Raw genomic sequence first — 22,908 nt, 5'->3', positions numbered from 1 at the left:
TTACCATTTTGAATAGTATGCATATATGAATGCATATATGACTGGAGACCTAGGGCTCCCTCACCTTCTTCACCCAGTCCTGACTCTGTAATTCTTAACAGCATTCCATACTTGCATTTGTGAAAAGAATTTGACTGTATTTAATTGTGCTTAGCAGTATACAGAGTTCCTGAAAAGGATAATAATTTTGGTGTTTATCATATAGAGAGACACAAAGTTTACCCCCCCCCCCAGATGTATAGCCACTGGTAGTGTTATAGAAATGGTCAAGATTCATCTCCTGCCTTACAGGGCCATAGTGACGTCTGTGCTATGTAATATTTGAGGGTAAAATGGGCCATTACCACACGCAGTGTCCCCTTGACTTCAAAAATAATATACTAGACTATCTTCTCAGTTGGCATCTTTTTGTTCCAATAAACTATTATTGGGTGGTCATGTCATACTGTGGTTGATGCATTACATGCCCCCAGAGAAATAATGTGTGCAGGTACTGTAACTGAATCTTGTTTCCTCACTTTTCTCCTGGACAGACAGGTGATGATGCTGATGATACTGTGGGGCATAAAAACTTCATGTCAGCAGCAATGCAGACGGGTTTTTGTGACTGGAGTGCCAAGTATTTTGCCCAGCCAGTGATGAAGGTACAGTCTGCCATTCTTCCATAAACTTTTCTGAATTGCAGAATCATGCAAATGTACCACTCCTAGAAAGCAAATGACTCTTGCCATTGTACACACATATACATGTGTAGACATACATACATTAGATAGGTAGATAGATGGACAGACGGATGGACATGCTATCAAGTTCTTATTCATGGTCCTCTATCTGTGCAGAATTTATTTACTTTCAGTTCCAGAGTTGAGCATTTATGTATGAAAACAGCTATTGTTTCCTTCAGTACTAGCCTGGCATGCGGATGAATACATGATGCCAGTCTCATTCACAGAATGCTTTGTAACTGCACATCTGTTCTGTGTGTTTTAAACTTCTGGAGGCTTCCCAGCTAATATTGAATCCATCCTGCATAGGTTGGGTAGATCTGCCTTGGCCCAGCTAGATGCCCACTCAATCTCAGCAGCAGGAAAGTAATATAAGTGTGTCGTTTTGTTGTTTTTAGACCTATTGCATTTGTACTTATTGCTTTCATAAGCATGTCCCTGCCTCTGTGGTACTCAGAGTCCTGCCACTGGAATCCTGTGATTGTGCAGCTACTGCTGCAAACTGGAGAAAGGAATGGGGTATTTCAAGTTTTCACAATTGGTTAAAAAATTATAGAAACCAGACTCTAAAACAAACATTATCATTTTGATATGACAAAAATATATTTAATGGCTACATGATTATTTGTCATTTTATGTTGATAACTTCGTAGCTTATCATTTGACGACACTCATCGGTGACTTTCAAAAAAATTATGAAATAAAGTTTTAAATCTTAGGTTATGTGTAGAACACACACGCACACTGAATGTTGTATTGCCTCTTCCATTTAGTAAGTGCTAAACTGTGTGCTCTACAATAAAAAAAATTCATGTCTACTAAGAAAGAAGGTATTTCACATGCCAGTTGGCTTATTGCAAGATATATGTTTTGGTTAGACTGTTAGTTTTAGTTGCATCCTTGCCTATGTACAAGTATATGCAAATATAAAAGGTTATTATTTCTGTCTTCATTGTTCTTTCTGTTAGAATAATACCTAATTTTGGTAATGCTATGGGGCCTCTTAACCTTGACATAGGGTCTCAACATATCTTAATCCAGCCCTGTTTATAGCTGCCTCTTGCTGCAAAATGCTGTAGCGGGCCATATACTGTGGGCGGTATTCAACTAAATAATTGCACCAGCAGAAGGATTTGCACTAATGCAATAGGGCTTTCCCCCATCTCCTTCCTCCGCATGTGCCCCGTGCTGTGCTGATATCTGCTCTGGAGGGTTGGGGAAAACCACAGAACAGATTTAGGGAGTGTGCAGGGGGAGGAGATGGGAAGAACATTCCATTGTGCAAGGAGAAATCCTTGCACTGACGGAACCAGCAACATAGTGCTACATTGAATACATTGAATAGTGCTGTATGCTGATCAACAAGAGTGCAGTCTCCCTTTCCACATATGTACCACAATGTCAAGGGCGCCAGATCTCTTTGCACAGCCATGGGATCCCATTCTACCATACAAGTTTCCCACATACTTTGTGTGGCAATCTCTTTTAGTTCAGGTATGGTGTAGATTCTGTCTTCTTAACTCTGTGTGTCAGGGCAGCTTTGCAACTTACAAGAAAACAGTCACAGTAGACATTCAAATGACTTACACATCCTCTGTACCTATATAATGACCTGGTTTGCATGTCATGCTAAGCCAAACCAAGACCTAGTGCAAATGCGCAGGCTTCTGGAGAGGATATCACGGCAACTTTGCTCCTCCCTGGTTGTTCCACTACTTCACTGCACTGAGCTAAGGGTGCTTAGCATGTTCTCCAAACCTGGGTTTGTGGTTTAACTCTCTTGGATAAACCATTAGCCTTAAACTATATAGGACAAAGCATTACAGCTCATGGTTAGTCTGGAGAGAGGTAAACCTTGAGTCCAGGTTCAAACAATATGCTAAGCCATGGCTTAGTGCAGTACAGCAGGGAGGAGCAAACTGGCTACAAACTCCTCTTCTGGAGCTCAGCCATTCATGCTAGACCATGGTTCCTAATTCTGGTGATTCAGAGCTCACAAAGCCCAAAGCTGATGGTTTGAAGGCCACAGAATCCGGGGCTGGTGGTCCAGAGCCTGCACAGTCTAAGCCAGGATCCTCATAGATGCTTTTCCCTAACCTGACTTGCCAAAGGAATCAAGTGCATCCCGCACTGTCACACCTGTCCCAGGAAGCACGCAAGGCAGGAGGCCACAGAATTCACAGAAAGGCAAAACCAAACTTGCCATCAGGTATACATTCACTAGAGAGCTGAAGCCAGTCCTGGTGCTGTGAATCCAGGAAAGGCAGCAAGGCAGTTTGGCTCCTTGCCTATGCCAGCTGGCTGGAATTAAGCCCAGGTAGACTTGATGAGGGAGGGGGCTGGAAAGCAGATGAGCAGCAGGGGCTATTTCCTCTTTATAATCAACAGAAAATGCCAAGGAGGAAAACGAGGAGGAGGACAACAGGACAGAAAAAGATTGTAAGAGATGAAATGTAGCAGCAGCAACAATGGAGAAGATAAGAAGACTCTAAGAACAGTTGATGGTCTGCAGGAGGGAGGGCTAGGCAAGTCTTTGTGATGAGGTGGCCTATAGCCAGAACATTTGTTCATACTGCATAACTTTGGGGGCAATTTTTAACAATGATGGCCCATCATTGGTGGGAACAAATTCTAACATGTAGAAAACCTCATGATAAAGAGCCCAACTATTACACAGTGCAAATCATTCAATCTGCTGTCTGGATTTTTAAAAATGTGGGTTCCAGTCCCATTCAGACACGGACTCCTTGGATGACAACTTTCCAGCGCCTATTTAAATCAGTAATAACCAGAATAATAGCAACCTGCCTCACAGGAATATGAATGAGAGATGGGTTATATGCTAAACAATGCTATATAAATTATGTATAATAATGACACCAAATTTTCACAATGGTGTGGGAAAGAAGTTTCTAAGCAGCTGTCTGCATACTTGGTGTAAGCAGCTGTGTTCTCTGTGTTTTTCCTTGCTAATTACTACAGAGTTTTGCGTTCAAATAATGTCTTGCTCCCTTCCCTCTCATCATGCTTCTGTTCATCTCCACAGTAAAGAGACTGTGCTGAATTCATGATTCTGGAATTATGTCTGACACCATGAGCAGGCTAATGCTGTCTCTAGCTGTTACTGAGCATGCCAATCTTCATTGAGCGTTTTGCACGTTGTCTCCAACCCGATACAAGCAAAGTGAAGTAGGATGGCCAAAGAAGGAGGTTAGGGTGAGATGGGTCCAAGATTTGAGCATGAGTACAACACAATCTTTCAGTTCATGTGCTATGAAGAGCCAGCTTCATGTATTATTTGTGTGCCACAACGGTTAGCAAGCAATATTTCTCTGAGCCAGACAGCACTTGAGCTTCCTGGGAGAGTTGTATTGATTAAGTATTCTGCCTGTCTGTTGTCCCAGAGGGACTTCACAGACTTTTTTTTTTTAAAAATGCCAATTTTTGCTTGTTGTGTAATTAAGCCTCTGCCTTCCAACAGCAAGGGCAGAACTGTTGGTGTCTCACTCTCTTTTTATAGTTTCTAGCTATATTAATGCTGAAACAATATTGGAACATTCTGCTTTAAATGAGAGCTCTTTAATCCAGAAGGAAGGTCAGCAAGTCGCATCCTCTGTTAGGACTAAGATTGGACCCTGTTTGATTTAGGGAATCTTTGGCATTTTCATTTGTCTGCATTTGTCTGCAATCTGAATTGGAACTCAAGGGCTGGTAATCTTTGGCCTCATTTTAAAATCTCAAAAACATGAAAAGCACCCTCCTTCCCCATAACATATCCTCATGCACCTTAGAAGCCTCTATAAAACAAAACTAAAGTGAGATGTTGAATGTTTCCATGAATGAATCTAGGTAATCAAAATTTGAATTGGGAGGAACCATCAAAATGTCTCTTGAGTAAAGTTCAGCAACTTTTTGGATGTAAGGCTCTCTGTTACAGGTTGTGTTCATAGTGATGAGTTACCAGAAGTGCATGCCAAGTCATACTGGCACAACAACCAGCTATGTTGTGTTTCTGTGTATATCTTCCAAAATCACCCTGCTATTTCATTTTATGCGCAGTCTATTGGCTGAAGAAGGAGCAGAAATAAATATCCCCCTATAGGCAGTACAATGGGTTTCTTGCATGCTGGGTAATGTGAAGAGGCTGAAATATGTCCTGCAATGAATTCATAGAACTTTGCTCACAAAAAAGGCACATCCATTGCAGTAGAAAAGCAAGACCACTGCTATTAAAATTAGAATTATCTATGTGCTTTGATTTGTTGGGGGGGATTATTAATTGGTCCACTGAAACCCCTACCAGTTTGAAAACGGCTTCTTAGACAAATTCATGGAGAGTCTATCAAAGGCAACTAGTCAGGGTGATTATATAGAACCTTCAGGTTCAAAATAAGCATACCATTAAATACCAGTACACTAGGAAAGGGCTGTTGGTTCATGCTCTCCTTGAACCCTTCTCAGAAACAGGATGTTAAACTAGTTGGACCTCTTGGGGTCTAATCCAGGAGGGCTCCTCTTACATTCTTAGAAGGGTGCACTTGATGGCAGACCTGGGTTTGCTGCCAGATATGTGAAGCAGCCCTCCAGGAACTGCACATGCAAACTATGGTATCCACTCGATTGTTGCCATTATAGTTTCTTTTAGAGCTCCAGACAGAAGTAGCCACAGGGCCATTTTTTCCTTTGGATGTGTTTAGTTTGGAAGTGTGTTAGTAAGAACAGACCTGATTGTGTTGCTTCACACACCTTGGTGAGCAGCACCAGACAAAAACAACCCTTGAAGCTCACATTGAAAGCATCTGCAATTTGAGCATGTGCTTAGTGTACTTTGTAACATGCTGACAAATGCATGCCTTGATGTCAGCACTGCTCCTTGAGTCACCCAAGGTGAGACCGAGGACCAAGCCTGTATTAGTTATCATCTGATAATGGTATGATAAGGAATGAATTAAGCAGTTATTGCTGGAATCAGTGATTGAGGTCTTGACTTCAAAAGTGTTTGATGTGCAGCAGTATAAGACACTGAACATCCACTACTGCTGTTCTATGAAGTACATTTTAATTTTTTTTTAAAGGATAAGGAAGAAAGGAAATACTAAGATTATAATTGGGGACCTATGAACAAAACAAAATATTGCAGTGTGTTTTGAACAGTGCTACACTTTTCAGGTTCAATGTTGAGTGAGCAACTTGTATAGCCAGCCCAGAACCTTCTTACTCAGTTTTTTTTCCCTTTTAAATATTTATTTATTTATTTAAGCTTATATACCGCCCGACTAGCAACAGCTCTCTGGGCGGTGAACATTAAAAATACAATAAAAATAACACAAAACTGTACAGTCTAAAATCAAAATATAATAATTTACAATTAACAGGAATTAAAATGCCTCAGAGAAGAGAAAGGTTTTAACCTGGCGCCAAAAAGATGATAGTGTCGGCGCCAGGCGCACCTCCTCGGGGAGACCATTCCATAGTTCGGGGGCCACCACTGAGAAGGCCCTAGATCTTGTCACCACTCTCCGGGCTTCCCTATGAGTCGGAACCCGGAGGAGGGCCTTCGTAGTAGACCGTAGTGTACGGGCCGGTTCATATCGGGAGAGGCGTTCCGACAGATATCGTGGTCCCGCGCCGTATAAGGCTTTATAGGTAAGTACCAACACTTTGAATCTGGCCCGGAAGCATATTGGAAGCCAGTGCAAACGGGCTAGCACAGGTGTTATATGCTCAGACCGCTTAGTTCTTGTTAGCAGTCTGGCTGCCGCATTTTGCACTAGCTGTAGCTTCCGAATCATCTTCAAAGGTAGCCCTACGTAAAGCGCATTGCAGTAGTCCAGACGCGAGGTTACCATAGCATGTACCACTGATGAGAGGTCCTCCTTACTCAGATAGGGACGTAGCTGGGCTACCAACCGAAGTTGGTAGAACGCATTCCGGGCCACCGAGGCTACATGAGCCTCAAGTGTGAGGGAAGAGTCTAAGATGACTCCCAGACTACGCACCTGTTCCTTTAGGGGGAGTGTAACCCCATCCAGGACAGGGTATATATCCACCATCCGATCAGAGAAACCATCCACCAACAGCATCTCAGTCTTGTCAGGATTGAGTCTCAGTTTGTTAGTTCTCATCCAGTCCATTGTCGCAGCCAGGCAACGGTTCAGCACGTCGACTGCCTCACCTGAAGAAGATGTAAAGGAGAAGTAGAGCTGCGTGTCATCAGCATACTGATGACAACGCACTCCAAAACTCCTGATGACCGCCCCCAGCGGCTTCATATAAATGTTAAAAAGCATGGGAGACAGAACCGAACCCTGCGGGACCCCACATTGGAGAACCCACGGTGTCGAGCAATGTTCCCCAAGCACTATCTTCTGGAGACGACCCGCTAAGTAGGAGCGGAACCACTGCCAAGCAGTGCCTCCAACTCCCAATTCCGCAAGCCTCTCCAGAAGGATACCATGGTCAATGGTATCAAAAGCCGCTGAGAGGTCAAGGAGAATCAACAGAGTTACACTCCCTCTGTCTCTCTCCCGACATAGGTCATCAAACAGGGCGACCAAGGCAGTCTCAGTGCCAAAACCAGGCCTGAACCCCAATTGAAATGGATCTAGATAATCGGTTTCATCCAATAGCGCCTGGAGCTGGTCAGCAACCACACGTTCCAGGATCTTGCCCAGGAACGGAACATTGGCTACTGGTCTGTAGCTGCTGACATCCTCTGGGTCCAAGGAAGGTTTTTTCAGGAGTGGTCTCACTGCCGCCTCTTTCAGACAGCCAGGGACCACTCCCTCTCGTAAAGAGGCATTAATCACTTCCATGGCCCAGCCAGCTGTTCCTTCCTTGCTAGTTTTAATTAGCCAAGAGGGGCAAGGATCCAGTACCGAAGTGGTCGCACGAACCTGTCCAAGCACCTTGTCCACGTCCTCGAGCTGAACCAACTGAAACTGAAACTGAAAATATGGATCACTAAGGGATTTCACTAGGTAATGGAACACTTGGTACTTCATCAACCACAGCACAAATGTAATACCTGTAGCTGCACAGGCAGTGAAACATTTGGAAATGTTGATAATTTGATTACTAATTTGCTTCAAGCTGTTGGTCTCACTATTTTGGCCGAGCTGACTTTTATATTCTTATTTCAAAGTCCAGAGGACAGTATGTAAATGTTTTAAAAAGAAAAGAATTAGGATAATGCTATCTTTATTTTACCATTTAGAGTAGGTAATATATTAACTCTAGGGTTGTTATTAAAAACATTTATCTACTTTCTGAGAATAGCTCTTCACCAGAGTGGTGCCTTATTAATCTAATAAATCACTCCAGACAGCCATCAAAATGCATCTTTTTGTGCACTGAGGGTGTGTGTTTTTAATGTGAATACTTCAGTATTTTTTTTTAAATCAGAGGTTTAAGAATATCTGCAGTGCTTTGAATAATCATTTGTTGGATGGAGAACTACAATACAATTATGAAGAGAGATTTGTTTAGCAATGTCACTAAGGGGTGGGCTTTATACTACTTACCATATTGGTCATCTCACACCATGAATATGGGACACATTCAACCAAGAATTTTCCTCCATAAGCCCGAATGGAAATGAATAGGATTTCCCATTTGTTTTATCAAGGCTTACAGAAAAATCTGTTCCTAATAAATTGTGCTGATTATCTACAAAAGTATTTTGGGTAGTAAGAGAATTTTCTCCTCTGTCCTTCTCACTGCCATATTTTAAGATTACTGTGATCATATAATAGGTTCATTTTACCTCCTGTTCCCTTTCCATGTTTGTACTGAACTGATATAGCCTTTCCCCAGAACTGAATTTTGCAGGGATGTTTGAATAGAACAAGTGAACTGACACCTCATAGAACACACTCACAGAGATGTCCCATGTGTTGCCTTGGTTTACTGGAAATTGACTTTGGTTTGTAGCCCACTCCTGTGCATGTTTAAGAACATAAGAGCCTGCTGAATCAGGCCAGTGCCCCATCTAGTCCAGCATTCTTTTCTCACAGTACCCAACCAGATGCCCACGAGAAGCTGGCAAGTAGGACCTGAGTACAACAGCACTCTCCCCTCCTGCATTTTCCAGCAACTGGGATTCAGAAGCATGCTTCCTCTGACCGTGGAGGAAGAGCATGGACATCAGAGCCTGAAAGAGTAGGTTTGTAGTCTGGGGGTGCTCCTGGATAGAGGCCCAGGTGACTTCAGTGTCTTGGAGTGCCTTTTACATTTAAAATGACATATGGACTATTACAGTTTCAACATACTTTCAAAAGAACTATCAGCTTGACCAGGAAACAGTTCCAAAATGGGATGAAGCAGCCTGTCCCCCGCACACTTATAAAAATTACAATACAAAAGCATGTGTACTGTAGACTCCACATCACCAGAACCACATGGACACAGTCTCTGATTGTGAGGTGTGCCTTGGAAGCGTCCTTCCATCATCATAGAGGGCATAGCATTAACCCTAGCCAGAAAAAATGCTCTCCTGTACTTTGGCACAGATAGTTTCCTGAAATAACGGGCACATTTTTTGCTAGAGAGAACATTTAGTCCTAGGGCTATAGGGGAGCAGGAGCGGTTTGATAGGGCTATCATACTCTTCTCTGTCAATACTCAGAATTCTCCGCTTGACCCAAAAATTAGGCTGTTAAGCCTACACAGCTCTGTAATAGAGAGACCAAGTGAGGAGACCTTTTTTGACAGCTTTTTTCCATAGAGAGATGTATGAGTCCTTCAGTGTCAGATGAACATATGAATCTGCAGCTTCTCTGTATAGCAATCAGATCCAATAACATAAAGCATGGCTCCAAGCTAGGCTTGTTAGTGTGCATAGGCTCACCTCCACATTGAGAACCAAGCCAGCTACACATTTTGGGGCACCTAGAATAGATCACAGAAATGAAGACTGGACCCTTTCGACAGAGGGATGCAGGTCTGTGACCCACACTGCAACTCCATAGAGGAGTTGAGAAATTAGTTTAGCTTTTAAAATCTCCACTGTGGCAGGAACAAACCTACCACCCTTAGTGAAAAAGAAGCGTAAAATTGATTTTGAGCAATATTTGGCTCTTGCAATTGCAATCTTTCTGTGTGCTACCCATTTATGTGATCTGTGAAAATGGATACTCAGGTACTTGTAAGAACCTGTTCAATCAGAGGCCCATCTATTTTCCAACTAAATCTGGTTTGTTTCTTAGAAAAACCCAAGACTTTAGTCTTGGCATAATTAATAGTTAGTTGGTTAACTCTACAGTAGTCTCCAAAACCAGCTAATGCTCTCTTTAGGTCCAATCTGGTTTGGGACAATAATGTCCTATCATCTGCATACAGGAGACTAGGAATCTTTACTGTGGCCAGCTAAGGGGGGTGGGAGTCTATTTGGTGCAGTGCCTGTGGTAAGTCAGCAAGATAAATATTGAATAACAAGGGGGCTAACACACAACCTCGTCTAACCCCCTTGAAGGAATGAATAGCATTAGTGAGGTAGCCATCAGAGCTACATCTCACTTGAGCTATGGTATTATGGTATAGTGATATTAAATACAGCAGTCAAGGTTCCATAGATAGAACTTCTAATTTCCTCCATAGAATTTCCCGGGAAATAGAGTCAAATGCTGACTTGAGATCAATAAAAGCCACAAATAATTTTCTGCTGACAAGTTGGTATATTTTTCGGCAATGTGGGAGTGGATCAAACAATTATCAACTGTGGAAGAACCTTTCTTGAAGCCAATCTGTTTAATGCTTGTTTCTAAATTAAAATTAATTTTTTTTAACCAGTTTTAGCTGGTAAGACAGTTGCAGCCATTTCTGGACTAAGATGGCCTAACCACTGTTGTCCATCCTCCAGTAACCTCCAGGCTGGATTACTGTAATGCACTTTATATTTAGGTGCCCTTGAGTTTGGTTTAGAAACTGCAGCTTGTGCAAAATGTGGCAGTGTGACTGCTCACTGGAGCAGGGTATCACCACTGCTGAAAGAATTGCACTGGCTGCCCATTAGTTGCTAGGCCACGTTCAAGGTTCTGGTTTTGGTGTACAAAGCCCTATGCAGTTTGGAACCAGGATACCTAAAAGAGCATCTTACCCCTTATATACCCAGTTGATCACTGTGCTGTGCAGGTGAGGGCCTCCTACAGATACCTTCTTATCAGGAGGTCCATTGTGTAGACATAGGAAGTGGACCTGTAGTGTCTTGGCACCAACCCTTTGGAATGCCCTCCTTAAATATTAGATAGGCGCCACCTCTGTTATCTTTTTGGCACTTACCAAAGACCTTCCTCATTCCACAAGCCTTCTAAGTAGAGCCCTTATCCCAGTCTGCATCTGGAATTGCTTTTTAAGATGTTTTTAAAGTTGTTTTTTAAATATGTTTTAAAAATGTTTTGTTGTAATATGTTTGTAAAGATGTTTTGTTTTAAAGTTTTTCTTTTTAAGATGTTTTAAAGTGTTTTTAGTGTTTTTGTTTGCCGCCTTGGGCTCCTTGTCTAATCCTTTTAAAGCTACCCAACTTGATAGCCATCATTGCCTCTTCTGGGAGTGAATTCCATAGTTTAACTATGTGCTATGTAAAGAAGTACTTTCTTTTGTCTGTCCTGAATCTTCCAACATTCAGCTTCATTGTTCTTGTGTTATGCAAAAGGGAGAAAAACTTTTCTCTATCCACTTTTATACACTTCTATCATGTCACCTCTTATTCACCTTTTGTCTAAATTAAAGAGCCCTTTTGGTTTACTCCGAAGTATGTTCAGTAGGGTTTACTCCCAGGTAAGTGTGCATTGGGTTGCAACCTTAGAAGCCTGCAGCCTACATTGTGGCTGATTTTAAATACCTAAGTACATAAACACCCTAAATCAAGAGAGAAACTCCTCCTTGTGCTGCCTCTGTCCATCTTTCTTTCTCCTGCATAATCCTGTCAGCCCCCTCCTTCCTTGCCCTTCCACGGCTGCCCCCCAGATCTCTCTGGGGGTTTCTCTCTCCCACTCACTCTTGCCCATCTCTCTCCTTCCCCCTCTCTCCTCCCATACAAATGTACATTCCACTTTTTTTTCTCCCCAAGGCATGTGCCGTTTGTGACAAGACTTCACAGCAATACAAGCAGAAAGTTTGGCCAGTTCTGGAAACACTTGAAAATAGTGATCTAATTTTGAAAGATGTACTGGCGATTTTTACACAGTGCTGGTGAACTCCATGAATCCAAATGCCTGGGCACTACTCTGCTGCAAGTGAACCTCTGTGGAGAACAGTAGTGCTTAGCCTTTTCCCCACCCATTGCTTTCCCCCTGCAGCTCCTCCTCCACCAGCTGCTTTTCTCCTGGATTGTTCCGTCCAGAGCCGAAAGAATGAGGCTGGAGTGTGTGTGCAAGTAAACCTCGTTTTATTAGAGTAATGGATACATCAAAGGCATTGCGCTTCATAGGAAACCCTACGCTAACTCACTAGAGTCCCTGACTATACTCTAGACATGCTCTGCAGCGTGTGAAGGAAGTTGACTCAACGACCCCCCACTGGGAGCGGCAGGCTTATATAGGAAACGTTTTCAAATGTAATCTCTGACTCCTTCATAATTCCTGTCTTTGCCCTGTCCGTTTCTCGCGGCGACGGGAACGAGGAGACGGGACGCGCATCCAACGGCTCATCTGAAGACACCTGCTCCCGAGCAACGGGCTCGAGATCAGGGGGCGGTGCCACACTGGAATCCTCCTGGGAACTGCTTGGCAAAGGAGGAGCTGGCACTGTCTCTGAAGCTTCCCCCCACAAGTCCTCTGCATCAACTGAGGGCGGTGCGCTCGGCTCCTCAGAAAGGGCGTTACTCGTGGGAACTGGCTGGAGAGCAGGCTGCCCCCCTCCCGCACGATCCTGCTCAGTCACAACAATCACCAACTTTGCTTCTTCTGGCTGCGGAGGAGCCTGAAACTCATGCCTCCCCCCTTCCTGTCCCTTCTGAGTTGGCTGCAGCACAACATCATCCCCCCCTCCATGCTTTAACCCTTCCCACCCCTGAGGTCTAGGTTTCTCTGGATAAGCCTCATGGAATTCTCTCACCAAAGTCAGAGCGTGCACATTCTCCTCTGTTTCCCAGGAACGTTCAGTTGGATCGTACCCCTTCCAATTAATCAGGTACTGAAGACGCCCTCAGCGTTTTCGCGAGTCCAAAATCTGTTCTACTTCGTATTCCTCCTCCCCCTCTGCCAACAACGGTGGCGCGGGCTCCACTCACGGACAGTGAGGGTCGGGGGCAGCATCCTTGGTCAACAATGCCCTGTGGAAGACTGGGTGCATCTTGAAGGTGGGCGGCAATTTTAGTCTGTAAGGCACGGGGTTAATCTGTGCCTCCACCTCAAAGGGCCCTACACGCCGATTCTGCAGTTTACGACACCGGCCAGGCATAGCTAGGAAACATGTAGAGATCCAGACCTGGTCTCCCACTCATATGAGGTCCCCCTCTCTCCGATGCTGGTCAGCTGCGCGTTTGTAATCGGCTTTGGCCTGTTCTAGTTGCTCTTGGAGTAGCTGTTGCATAGCGTGAAGTTCCTGCAAGTAATCCTCAGCGGCTGGGACTGAGAGACTGTCTTTTGGGGCAGGGAAGGCTCGGGGGTGGTAGCCAAAATTGGCAAAGACAGGAGTCTGTTGCGTGTGCGAATGCACAGCATTATTATAGGCAAATTCTGCTAAATGCAGGTAGGACATTCAGTTGTCCTGCTGATACCCCACAAAACAACGTAAATATTGTTGCAACACTGCGTTGACCCTCTCGGACTGCCCATCCGTTTGGGGATGATGGGCAGACGACAGTCTCAGCTCACTTTGTAGCAACTTCCACAACGCTTGACAAAAACGCAAGGTGAATTGTGTGCCCCAATCGGAAACCAGGGTGTCTGGCAGACCGTGCAGCCGATACACATTTTGCACGTACAACTTGGCAGGGAGCCCTGCGCACAGAATGAAGTGAGCCATTTTCGAGAAGGCATCAACGACCACCAAAACTGTAGTTTTCCCCTGCGAAGGTGGAAAGTCTGTTATAAAATCCATAGTAATCATTCGCCAAGGTCCTCCTGGAGTAGGAAGGGGTTCCAGTAGCCCCGGTGGCTTCCCAGTGGCATGTTTAGCCCTCATGCAAGTGGGGCAAGAGAGAACGTAATGCTCTACATCCTTCTTCACCTTGGGCCACCAGAACTCCCGAGTGACAGCTTGAATGGTCTTAAAAACCCCAAAGTGGCGTGCCGTGGGGGCGTCATGGCACTGACGTAGTACCCTCACACGCAGTTCTCCAGGGGGCACATAAACAGCTTCCTGATGGTGCAGTATGCCATCCTTCCATATAAGGTCCTTCTGTTCTGCCTGGGGTGACGCGCCCTCTTCGACCCGCTGCTCCTGCACGAAAGGGTCCTGTTGTTGCACTTCATGCACTTCAGCTTCCCAAGAATCTTGGCAGGCCCCTACTACTCCCCGCTTGGGAGGGATTATGTACTGTAACGGTCTTGGGGTGGGATCCCTTAGAAATTCTGGCTTCCTTGAGAGGGCATCAGCCTGCTTATTCTGTGCTTGGGAGATATAATGAATTTTGAAATGGAACCGTGCGAAGAACTGAGCCCAGCGCACTTGCCTCTGATTGAGTTTACGGGTGGTATGAAGACTCTCTAGATTACGATGGTTCGTGTGCACCTCAATTTCATGCTGCGCCCCTTCCAGATGGTGTCTCCAGGCTTCAAAGGCATCTCTAATGGCTAATAGCTCCTTTTCCCACACAGTGTAGTTTTGTTCAGAGTCGGTTAACTTTCTGGAAAAGTAGGCAGAAGGCATCAGTTCTCCCCCTTTCTGGGCCGGTTGCAAAAGAACCCCTCCGATCGCGACGTCCGACGCATCTGTCTCTACCACAAAAGGGAGCGCCGGGTCGGCATGCTGTAGTATGGGTTCGGTAGCAAACCGCTTCAGGCTCTCGAAAGCCTCTTGTGCAGCTTCTGTCCATTGGAAAACTCCTGAGCCCTTCAGGCAATCCGTGAGCGGTGCGGTTTGATGGGAGTAGTTGGCTATGAAATGATGGTAGTAATTCGCAAAGCCCAAGAAGCATTGCAAATCCTTCTTGGTCTTGGGGGGTTGCCACGTGAGTACACAACGAACTTTTTCTGGGTCCATTTCTACTCCTGCTGGAGAGATCCGATACCCCAGAAAGTCCAACGTGGTTAGGTCAAACCCACACTTTTCCAGCTTCACGTGAAGACGGTGTTCCCGTAACTTCTGCAGCACTGCACGCACATGCAAGTCTTGTTCCTCGGGAGCATTCGAATAAATCAGGATATCATCCAAATACACTATCATAAAGCGGTCCACAAAGTCCCGAAAGATGTCATTCATAAAATTTTGGAAGACTCCAGGTGCTCCCGACAACCCGTATGGCATCACCAAATACTCAAACTGACCGTAACGGGTCTTAAACGCAGTCTTCCATTCATGACCTGCCTTAATCCTCACCAAGTTATAAGCTCCTCTCAAGTCCAGTTTTGTGAAAATTTTGGTGGAACGCAACCTCTCCAACATTTCCCTAATGAGCAGCAGCGGGTAACTATTGGGGATAGTGAGCTGGTTTAGGGCTCGATAATCATTACAGGGATGGAGCTCCCCCCCTTTTTTCTTCACAAACAGCAGGGGTGCACCAGCTGGGGACTGTGAAGGGCGAATGAAGCCTTTCTTCAAATTGGCGTCCAGAAACTCCCTTAACGCTGCCAACTCTGGTTCAGATAGAGAGTAGATCCGCCCGGCGGGGATGCGTGCCCCAGGCACCAAATCAATGGCACAATCATAGGGCCGGTGAGGAGGGAGTTGCTCCGCTTCCTTTTTATCGAAGACGTCCCGAAAACTCCCATACTTGGTGGGCAAAGTTATCTCCCTTGGGGGAGACGCCCCTGCCAACACCTGTGGCTCCTCTTCAGGCTGGCAATGTTGATGGCAGTACTTGGAGGTAAAAACCACCACAGCTTCATCCCAAAAGATTGTGGGGTTGTGCCTAACCAGCCAAGGCATACCCAACAACACCGGGAACGCGACAAGGACGCCACATAGAACGACAGGTCTTCCTGATGCCCAGGGACCTTCACTTCCACGGACTCAGTCACCCAAGTCACCCCCCCAGACTTCAGAGGCCGGCCATCTATAGTTTCCACTGCCAATGGCTGACTCAGTTCTCTTGTGGGAATAGCGTGGTGTAGCGCCAACTCTCAGTCTATGAAACAAGAGGATGCTCCGCTGTCGATCATAGCCTTGGCTGAGAAGCTCTTGCCTGAGGATAGGGTGATGCGAATGGGCAATAGAAGGGCCCCTTGGGAGGGAAGGGGTCATAACGGAGGCTCAGTGTCTGTAGCACCCCCCAACTCTCTAGCCTCTACGAGAGCTGGGATGTGAAGTTTTCTGGCGGCTGGGATCTTCCGGTTTTGGCTGCACAATTTCTGGTGAGGTGTCCAGACTTTCCGCAATAGAGACACAGTCCTTTCCTCCGGCGTCTTTCCCTCTCCTCCTCTGTCAATCGCGGTCTAGCCCCCCCCCAATCTGCATGGGCTCCTCTCCCGAGACAGTAGGGATGCCAGGATTGGGCACGGGGCACGCACGGGGCAGCAGAGCAGCAACCTGACTCCGTGAAGGCTCCATTCTTCGCTCCAACTTTCTTCCTTCTAAGCGGCTGTCTATCTGCAAACTCAGTTGAATCAACCCCCTCAGTGAGTCGGGGTGTGTGGAGCGCGCCAGTTCATCCAACACTTCTGGACTCAATCCATTTCTGTAGAAGTACATCAAGGCTGGGTCATTGTACTCCGTCTCCTGAGACAAAACACGAAAAGCATTCGTGTGTTGCCCTACAAGACCCCCTTCCCTGTCTCAGGGTCCCTAACTGGTGGGCAACCATCTCCTTCCTCTGGGGGTCTCGGAACATGTCCCCCATCACATTCTTGAAGGTGTCAAACTGGCGCAATATCTGGTCGTTGCGAATCAAATACGGGGTGGCCCATTTTGCCGCTTCCCCTTCCAATAAACTGATGATGAACGCCACCTTCGCGTCATCAGTTGGGAACTCAGCTCTGCGCACTTGAATGTACAACTCACATTGGGCTAGAAACGTGGCAAACTGTTCGCTCTGGCCCCCATATCGCACGGAGAGCCCCACTGGAGACTTCACAGGGGCTGCCGCCCCGGGGGGCGCAGCCTGAACTTGGGTGACCAAGGCATGGAGATTCTGGTTATCCACTTGCAAGGCTTGCGTTGCAGCTCTGAGGTTTTGGTTCTCAGCTTGTAGGGCTTGCGTAGTCACTCGGAGGTTATGGATCTCGGCATACAAAGCTTCCATGGTGATAGGTACTCTCCCTCTTGCTCCGTTCTGGTCCATGTAATCTGCCTTGGGAACAGGTTTGAGTAGGGATGGTGGTTGAGTCAATCTTTCCCTTCCAGAGCCGAAAGAATGAGGCTGGAGTGTGTGTGCAAGTAAATCTCATTTTATTAGAGTAATGGATACATCAAAGGCATTGCGCTTCATAGGAAACCCTACACTAACTCACTAGAGTCCCTGACTATACTCTAGACATGCTCTGCAGCATGTGAAGGAAGTTGACTCAACGACCCCCCACTGGGAGCGGCAGGCTTATATAGGAAATGTTTTCGAATGTAATCTCTGACTCCTTCGTAATTCCTGTCTTTGCCCTGTCCGTTTCTCGTGGTGACGGGAACGAGGAGACAGGGGACGCGCATCCAATGGCTCATCTGAAGACACCTGCTCCCGAGCAACGGGCTCGAGGTCAGGGGGCGGTGCCACACTGGAATCCTCCTGGGAACTGCTTGGCAAAGGAGGAGCTGCTTCTTCTGGCTGCGGAGGCGCCTGAAACTCATGCCTCCCCCCTTCCTGTCCCTTCTGAGTTGGCGGTAGCGCAACATGGATAGAGTCCTAGACTTGTGTTTCCACTGGAAAACCCACGATTCCTTTCAAGACAGTGTAGACATTCTGATTATTGCAGGCTTTCCATCTCCTCCAATTTTTCTCTTTTTCCATTCAAGTGCCATTCTTTGTTGAGTCCTAGGACGGTCCTGCAGTGCATACAACCTAACTGTTGGGCCCTATATAGGTTGTTGCCTAAATCAAAGGAAAATATAATATTGTTTAAACAAAATATGTACATCTAGAATTGGCCATTGTCTAGCATTGAAACTAAATACCCAGCTAGGTGGCAAAATTCCTGTAATTCTAAATTAATTCAGAACTGGATTTGTGGGTTTTTTTATGGCTGATTAAACATAAATGCACAATGGAAAATTTAGCTAACCAGACACTGTGATGTCAGGTCCTTGCTTTTTTGTTTCCCTTACCAAGATCTCAAACAAATACAAGTAAAAACATGAACACAGTGTATTTTGTAAGTTAAAAGCTGCCTAAGAGCCATTTTCAGGGATTATGGGGCCTTCCCCCTCTTTTTTTGAATTCTTTAGAAAGTAGTCATTCCAGAAGTGTTCAGTAAATATCACAAGACCTAATGCTTTTTATTCCCAAGTTGTAATTATTCAACAGTTATAAACAACAGCTCAAAGACCAAAAAATAATCAATAAATTTGGATATTTAACCTTTGCATTATTGGTTGCTAGTACAAGCTCTCCTATATGTTGGCTATAAACATAAAATTACATACATGCACTATTTGGGTGTCATCATTTCATTTTCCCTGCTTTTCCTACTTTAAAAGGGCAAACATGCTAGCTAAGATTTGGCCAGGTTGACATTCTGACTTCCATTTTTTCAAAAATCCAAATCCCATTTTAGGAGTATGAAAAGTTAGTCTGTTTCATATGTATTCAATTTCTGCCATATATGGCAAGGGACCTGTCAAACTTCAGCATTTAGAGGGGTGAGCAGAGGCAGCAAGTTCTTCAGTTCTCTTGCTGGTTCTGGAAGAACACTGCCAGGCTCCCTCAGTAGCTAAAGCTTTATCTAAAGAGTGTTGCCATGATTGAGGGAAGCAAGTTAAGAGAGGCCTTGCCCTAGACTGGGCTTGAATCTCCCCATTTTGCCTCTCCAACCCTCAACAGCAGCAGCAGTGGTTCTGTTTTGGTGGAAAGCTTGCACTATGTTGAAAGGCATCACTTTGGAGAAGAGCAAGGGAGGAAGACATAGAGCCACTCTCAGACAGACAATGCCTCGGGGACACACAGACAGGATGGTGGCAAAATCTGCAGCCTAATGAGCAACTTAGAAGCAATTGATAAAGATCCCACCCAGGATATGTGCAATATATCTTTGTGCTTGCTCCTTCACCCATCAGCACCACCTTTTGCATTTTGGTACTGTTGTGTAACAATTATATTTGGGTGCCTGTTGAATAGAAGGTTTGTAGACTCTGTTGCCACATGCAGAATTAGCAAACTATATATTCTACAGGGTGTTCCTCAAAAAGATATTCTCAGACTTCACTGATCAATAATTAGTACCTATGAAACAAAAATTAGTATTGCATATAACCAAGGAGTAAAATTGGTATATACCATGCCATCATTTCCAGCTGTATTGTTTTCCTGATAGTTGCATAGCTCGTCTAGTCAAGCTTGACATTCTTACAATCTATATAGTTCTCTAGAGTTATGCGGAATAGATTCTCTTTCCTGCAAATGTCACACTTGGTGCATTCAAGATTAAAGAATCCTGTTTTGTTCCTGCTGAATTTAAACCCCACACACATGCATGTTGAAATGTGAACTAAATGTTCATAGGAAATAGAGATTTTCTAGATCCTTAGCCTTTCTGCTAAGAAATACAATACAATACAATACAAGCAGCAAGCAAAGTGGCAAAGTAGATGTTCTGCATTGAATAAATGTGAAGAGAGCCAGAAGTGCATCTAATTTTTGTAAAATGTGGTCTGGAAGGGACATTCTCTAAGAGAAGGCATTCAGCTCCCATGCATGGACTGGTAGGATTATAAATAATTTGCATCAACCCGTCTGTGATTCTTTGAATAGCAGAACAAAGTGTATTTCAGAGTGTGGTGCTTTTATAGTACTTGCAGGAGTGCTCACTTAATCAAAAATCTTGCCCTCCTCCCACCTCAGAGTTCAAAGTCAAACTTTGAATTGCATCAGGGAAATGCAGGCTTGGTGCTGCCCCATGTCTGAGAGCAACCTCTAGGATCTTTTATGTGTAATCTAGGCAAAATGTGAACAAAAAGATACACTCACGCCCCAGCCTCAATAGCCACAAGTTAACACCTCAGATCTGCAGTGGTCTGGCTCTGCTGAACTGATGGAGGACTTAGACCCTTAGCAAACTGCTTCAGCACTGTGAACCAGCAGAGATCTCCCTGTAACATTATTTGTTGCTGCAAGGAGCAAATCCATTGTCTGTCCTTATTTCCACAAGCCCTTGCCGACTGGGTAAAGAGGAGAACAACTTCATTGGCTTTCACATGGTACTGCTCTGTGGGATACTTCTGAACTGTAATTGGTTTCTGTCTGAGTAGAAGCCAAGAGGTGTTAGAAATCTGTAGTATGTCATGATCCCAATCATATAACACTATTCCAAACACCCACACACCTCTGGGAGATCCTCATAGAAGAGAAGAGAACCAAAGCTTGGCTTCTGTTTACTATAGCAAGACTTTTTTATATAAAGTTATAAAGGAAAATTGACTGCAAGATAGGATCAAGCCTAAAGTGAGAATAGTCTTGCTGGATGGAAGCAATGCTTCTGGAAAGTGCAGCACCCTGCTTCTGGAAAGTGCAGCACCCTGCTTCTGGAAAGCCCAGAAGCAGGGCATGAAGGCAACAGCTGTCCTCCACTGATTGCCCCACAGCAGCCGGTATTCACTCCCATTGCTGCCTCTGCAGGTGGAGGTCCCATGTAGTTTTCATCACTAATGGCTGTTAATAGTCCTAACCTCAATAAATTTGTCTTGTCTTTTTAAAGCCATCTAACCCTGTGGCCATCACCACATCTCAGCATATGTTATTTATGCATTGCATGAATTGCTTCCTTTTGTCCATCTTGAATCCTCTGCCCCTTAATTTCATTGGATATCTTGGAATTCTAACACTATGAGAGAGGGAGAAGCATTTCTCTCTTTCTAGTTTCTTTCCACCATGCATAATTTTATAATCCTCAATTCTGCCCTCACCTTAGCCACCGGTTTTCCTAAACTAAACAGTGCAATGCTCTGGTGAGTCTTTCTTCATGGGGAAGGAAGGAATGATCTGGCTAAATCACTGATTCAGGTTCACACTCAATTAATTTGTGCTCATTTTTGCACTTTGTTCCAGCCAACGGAGCAAGTGCCATGGCCACTCATAGAGACATTTGCACATGTACTGATCTCAGATTGTCCCCAATGCCTTATTCCCCCCCCCAGCTAGAACCAATTACTGCATTGGTTTTGGCAAGATCATTCATCAGTGCCTTCCATTACAGCTCATCAGAGCTTAAGGAAAAAAGAGCTTGAACTTCCCCTCACTCTCTTCTTCCCACACCCCACAGCTCTCTTAAATCGACTCCAGAGGGCTTGGGGAGCGTTTAGAACAGACTTTGGGTGAAGGGAGAGGAAAAAGGGGAAGATTTGTTGCACAAGCAGAAATCTTTGCCCTAAAGGGACAGTTTCATTGGATACAACCTTCCATTTGTTTATATTTGTGCAATTTGTTCATATAATGACTACACAGAGCAAGTTATACATCCCTTTCTGGCCATAATTTGGCATGGTAGAACAAATCAAGTGAAACAAAGGCCAACACCACAAGCTTCCTAGCTGGCATCACAGGCCAACACAACTCTTTTGCTGAAGGCTTCTGACTGTATGAAAGCTTCTCTTATGCGTAGACTGGCTCAATGGAAGATAATGTTACATGCGGAAGAAGCAGGGTGCTCATTTCCTAATCCAGACTTATAAAAGGCATGCTAGATGCCAACTGAAAATGTTTAGATTCTGTACATGCCCCTTACCTTCTGTTCTTGATACAGGCTTTTAAGATCTTGTTCTAATTTATTCCTTTAAAATCTCTCCACTTGAATATGCTTAAATGCATTTTGTCTTTGGCTTGCTTATTGCTGTACATTACTGGTCGTTTGTCATTCTCCATATAATAAACCTTGGATTGTTGCAAAAGAAAACTACTGGGGGCAGGACAGGTAGAGAGGAAGATTTTTTAAAAAAAACCAATCTAGCTCTGTAACTTGCATGACAATATTAGACATATACATATATACAAACACACACTGGACAGGTTGGAACCTTCTGCCCATGACTCTAACAATCATCTCTAAGTGCTTCCCATCAGTTTATTTTTATTGATAAGTCTTTCTGTCTGTTTTGAACAGGGTATGTTCTGTTAACCAATCAAAAAAAAATATCCCTTGGAGTCCTATATTAGGTACTACTTTTCTAGAACAGATCTGTAACAGCTACTACTACTGCTTTCTAGGTGGTAACCAACACCAGGCATCTCATGGTGGCACAGTGCCAAGCAGCACTGTTTTTTATCAACAGAATCTTCATTATGGCATGAATAATAATTTCAAAGGCGGTGGTCATGAAAGCAAAACTCCTTAGCTGAGTATGTGCTTGTGTTTGAAAATTGCAGGCCTAATTATGAACATCAAAAGTACACCAACCATGTACATCTCTATACAAAAAGTGCTTTCATTTTATAATATAATACAGCCCTTCCCAACCAGTGTGCCTCCAGATGTTGTTGGACCACAATTCCCATCTTTCCTGACCATTGGCAATGCTGGCTGAGGCTGATGAGAGTTGTGGTCCAACAACATCTGGAGGCACACTGGTTGGGAAAGGCTGATATATATGTTTTCATGCAATTTCACAACTGCATAATCGTTTTCAGCAGCAGTTTCCAGAAACGCAATTGCTAATCACTTCTTGTGGTTGAGCCTATTTGCTTCCTAAAATAAATGGGTCAGGATCTCTATGATCTCCTAGTTGTTTAAAAAAAGAAGAGGGTGGGGGAGTACACTTGTCCAGTGGGTACACACATTGAGGCAGTTTTTCCAGTCATCCCTCCTGCAGATGGCGATACTGATGATTGAAGCATGACACTTTTCTTATAAAAAGAGCCAAGTCTTAGTGTGGTGGCACCTGCACTGTGGAATTCCCTACCCTTAAATATTAGACAGGCACCATCCCTGTTATCTTTTCAGTGCCTATT

General features: G+C 44.6%; 1 protein-coding gene across 5 annotated transcripts in view; it reads left to right on the top strand.

Annotated features, from left to right (window-relative positions):
- Positions 1–22,908, top strand: part of RPTOR (regulatory associated protein of MTOR complex 1) — a 502,533-nt gene that overhangs the window by 404,298 nt on the left and 75,327 nt on the right. For all 5 annotated transcript variants that reach the window (XM_061615781.1, XM_061615780.1, XM_061615782.1 and 2 more), the window contains one exon: positions 534–644. In XM_061615781.1, coding sequence (XP_061471765.1) covers positions 534–644 — 111 coding nt within the window. The remainder of the gene's footprint in view (positions 1–533; positions 645–22,908) is intronic.

Source organism: Rhineura floridana, chromosome 3 (assembly GCF_030035675.1).
Source record: "Rhineura floridana isolate rRhiFlo1 chromosome 3, rRhiFlo1.hap2, whole genome shotgun sequence".
NCBI classification, from domain to species: Eukaryota; Metazoa; Chordata; class Lepidosauria; order Squamata; family Rhineuridae; genus Rhineura; species Rhineura floridana.
The sequence above is the reverse complement of the archived record's forward strand: the minus strand, read 5'-3'. Positions and strand labels throughout refer to the sequence as shown.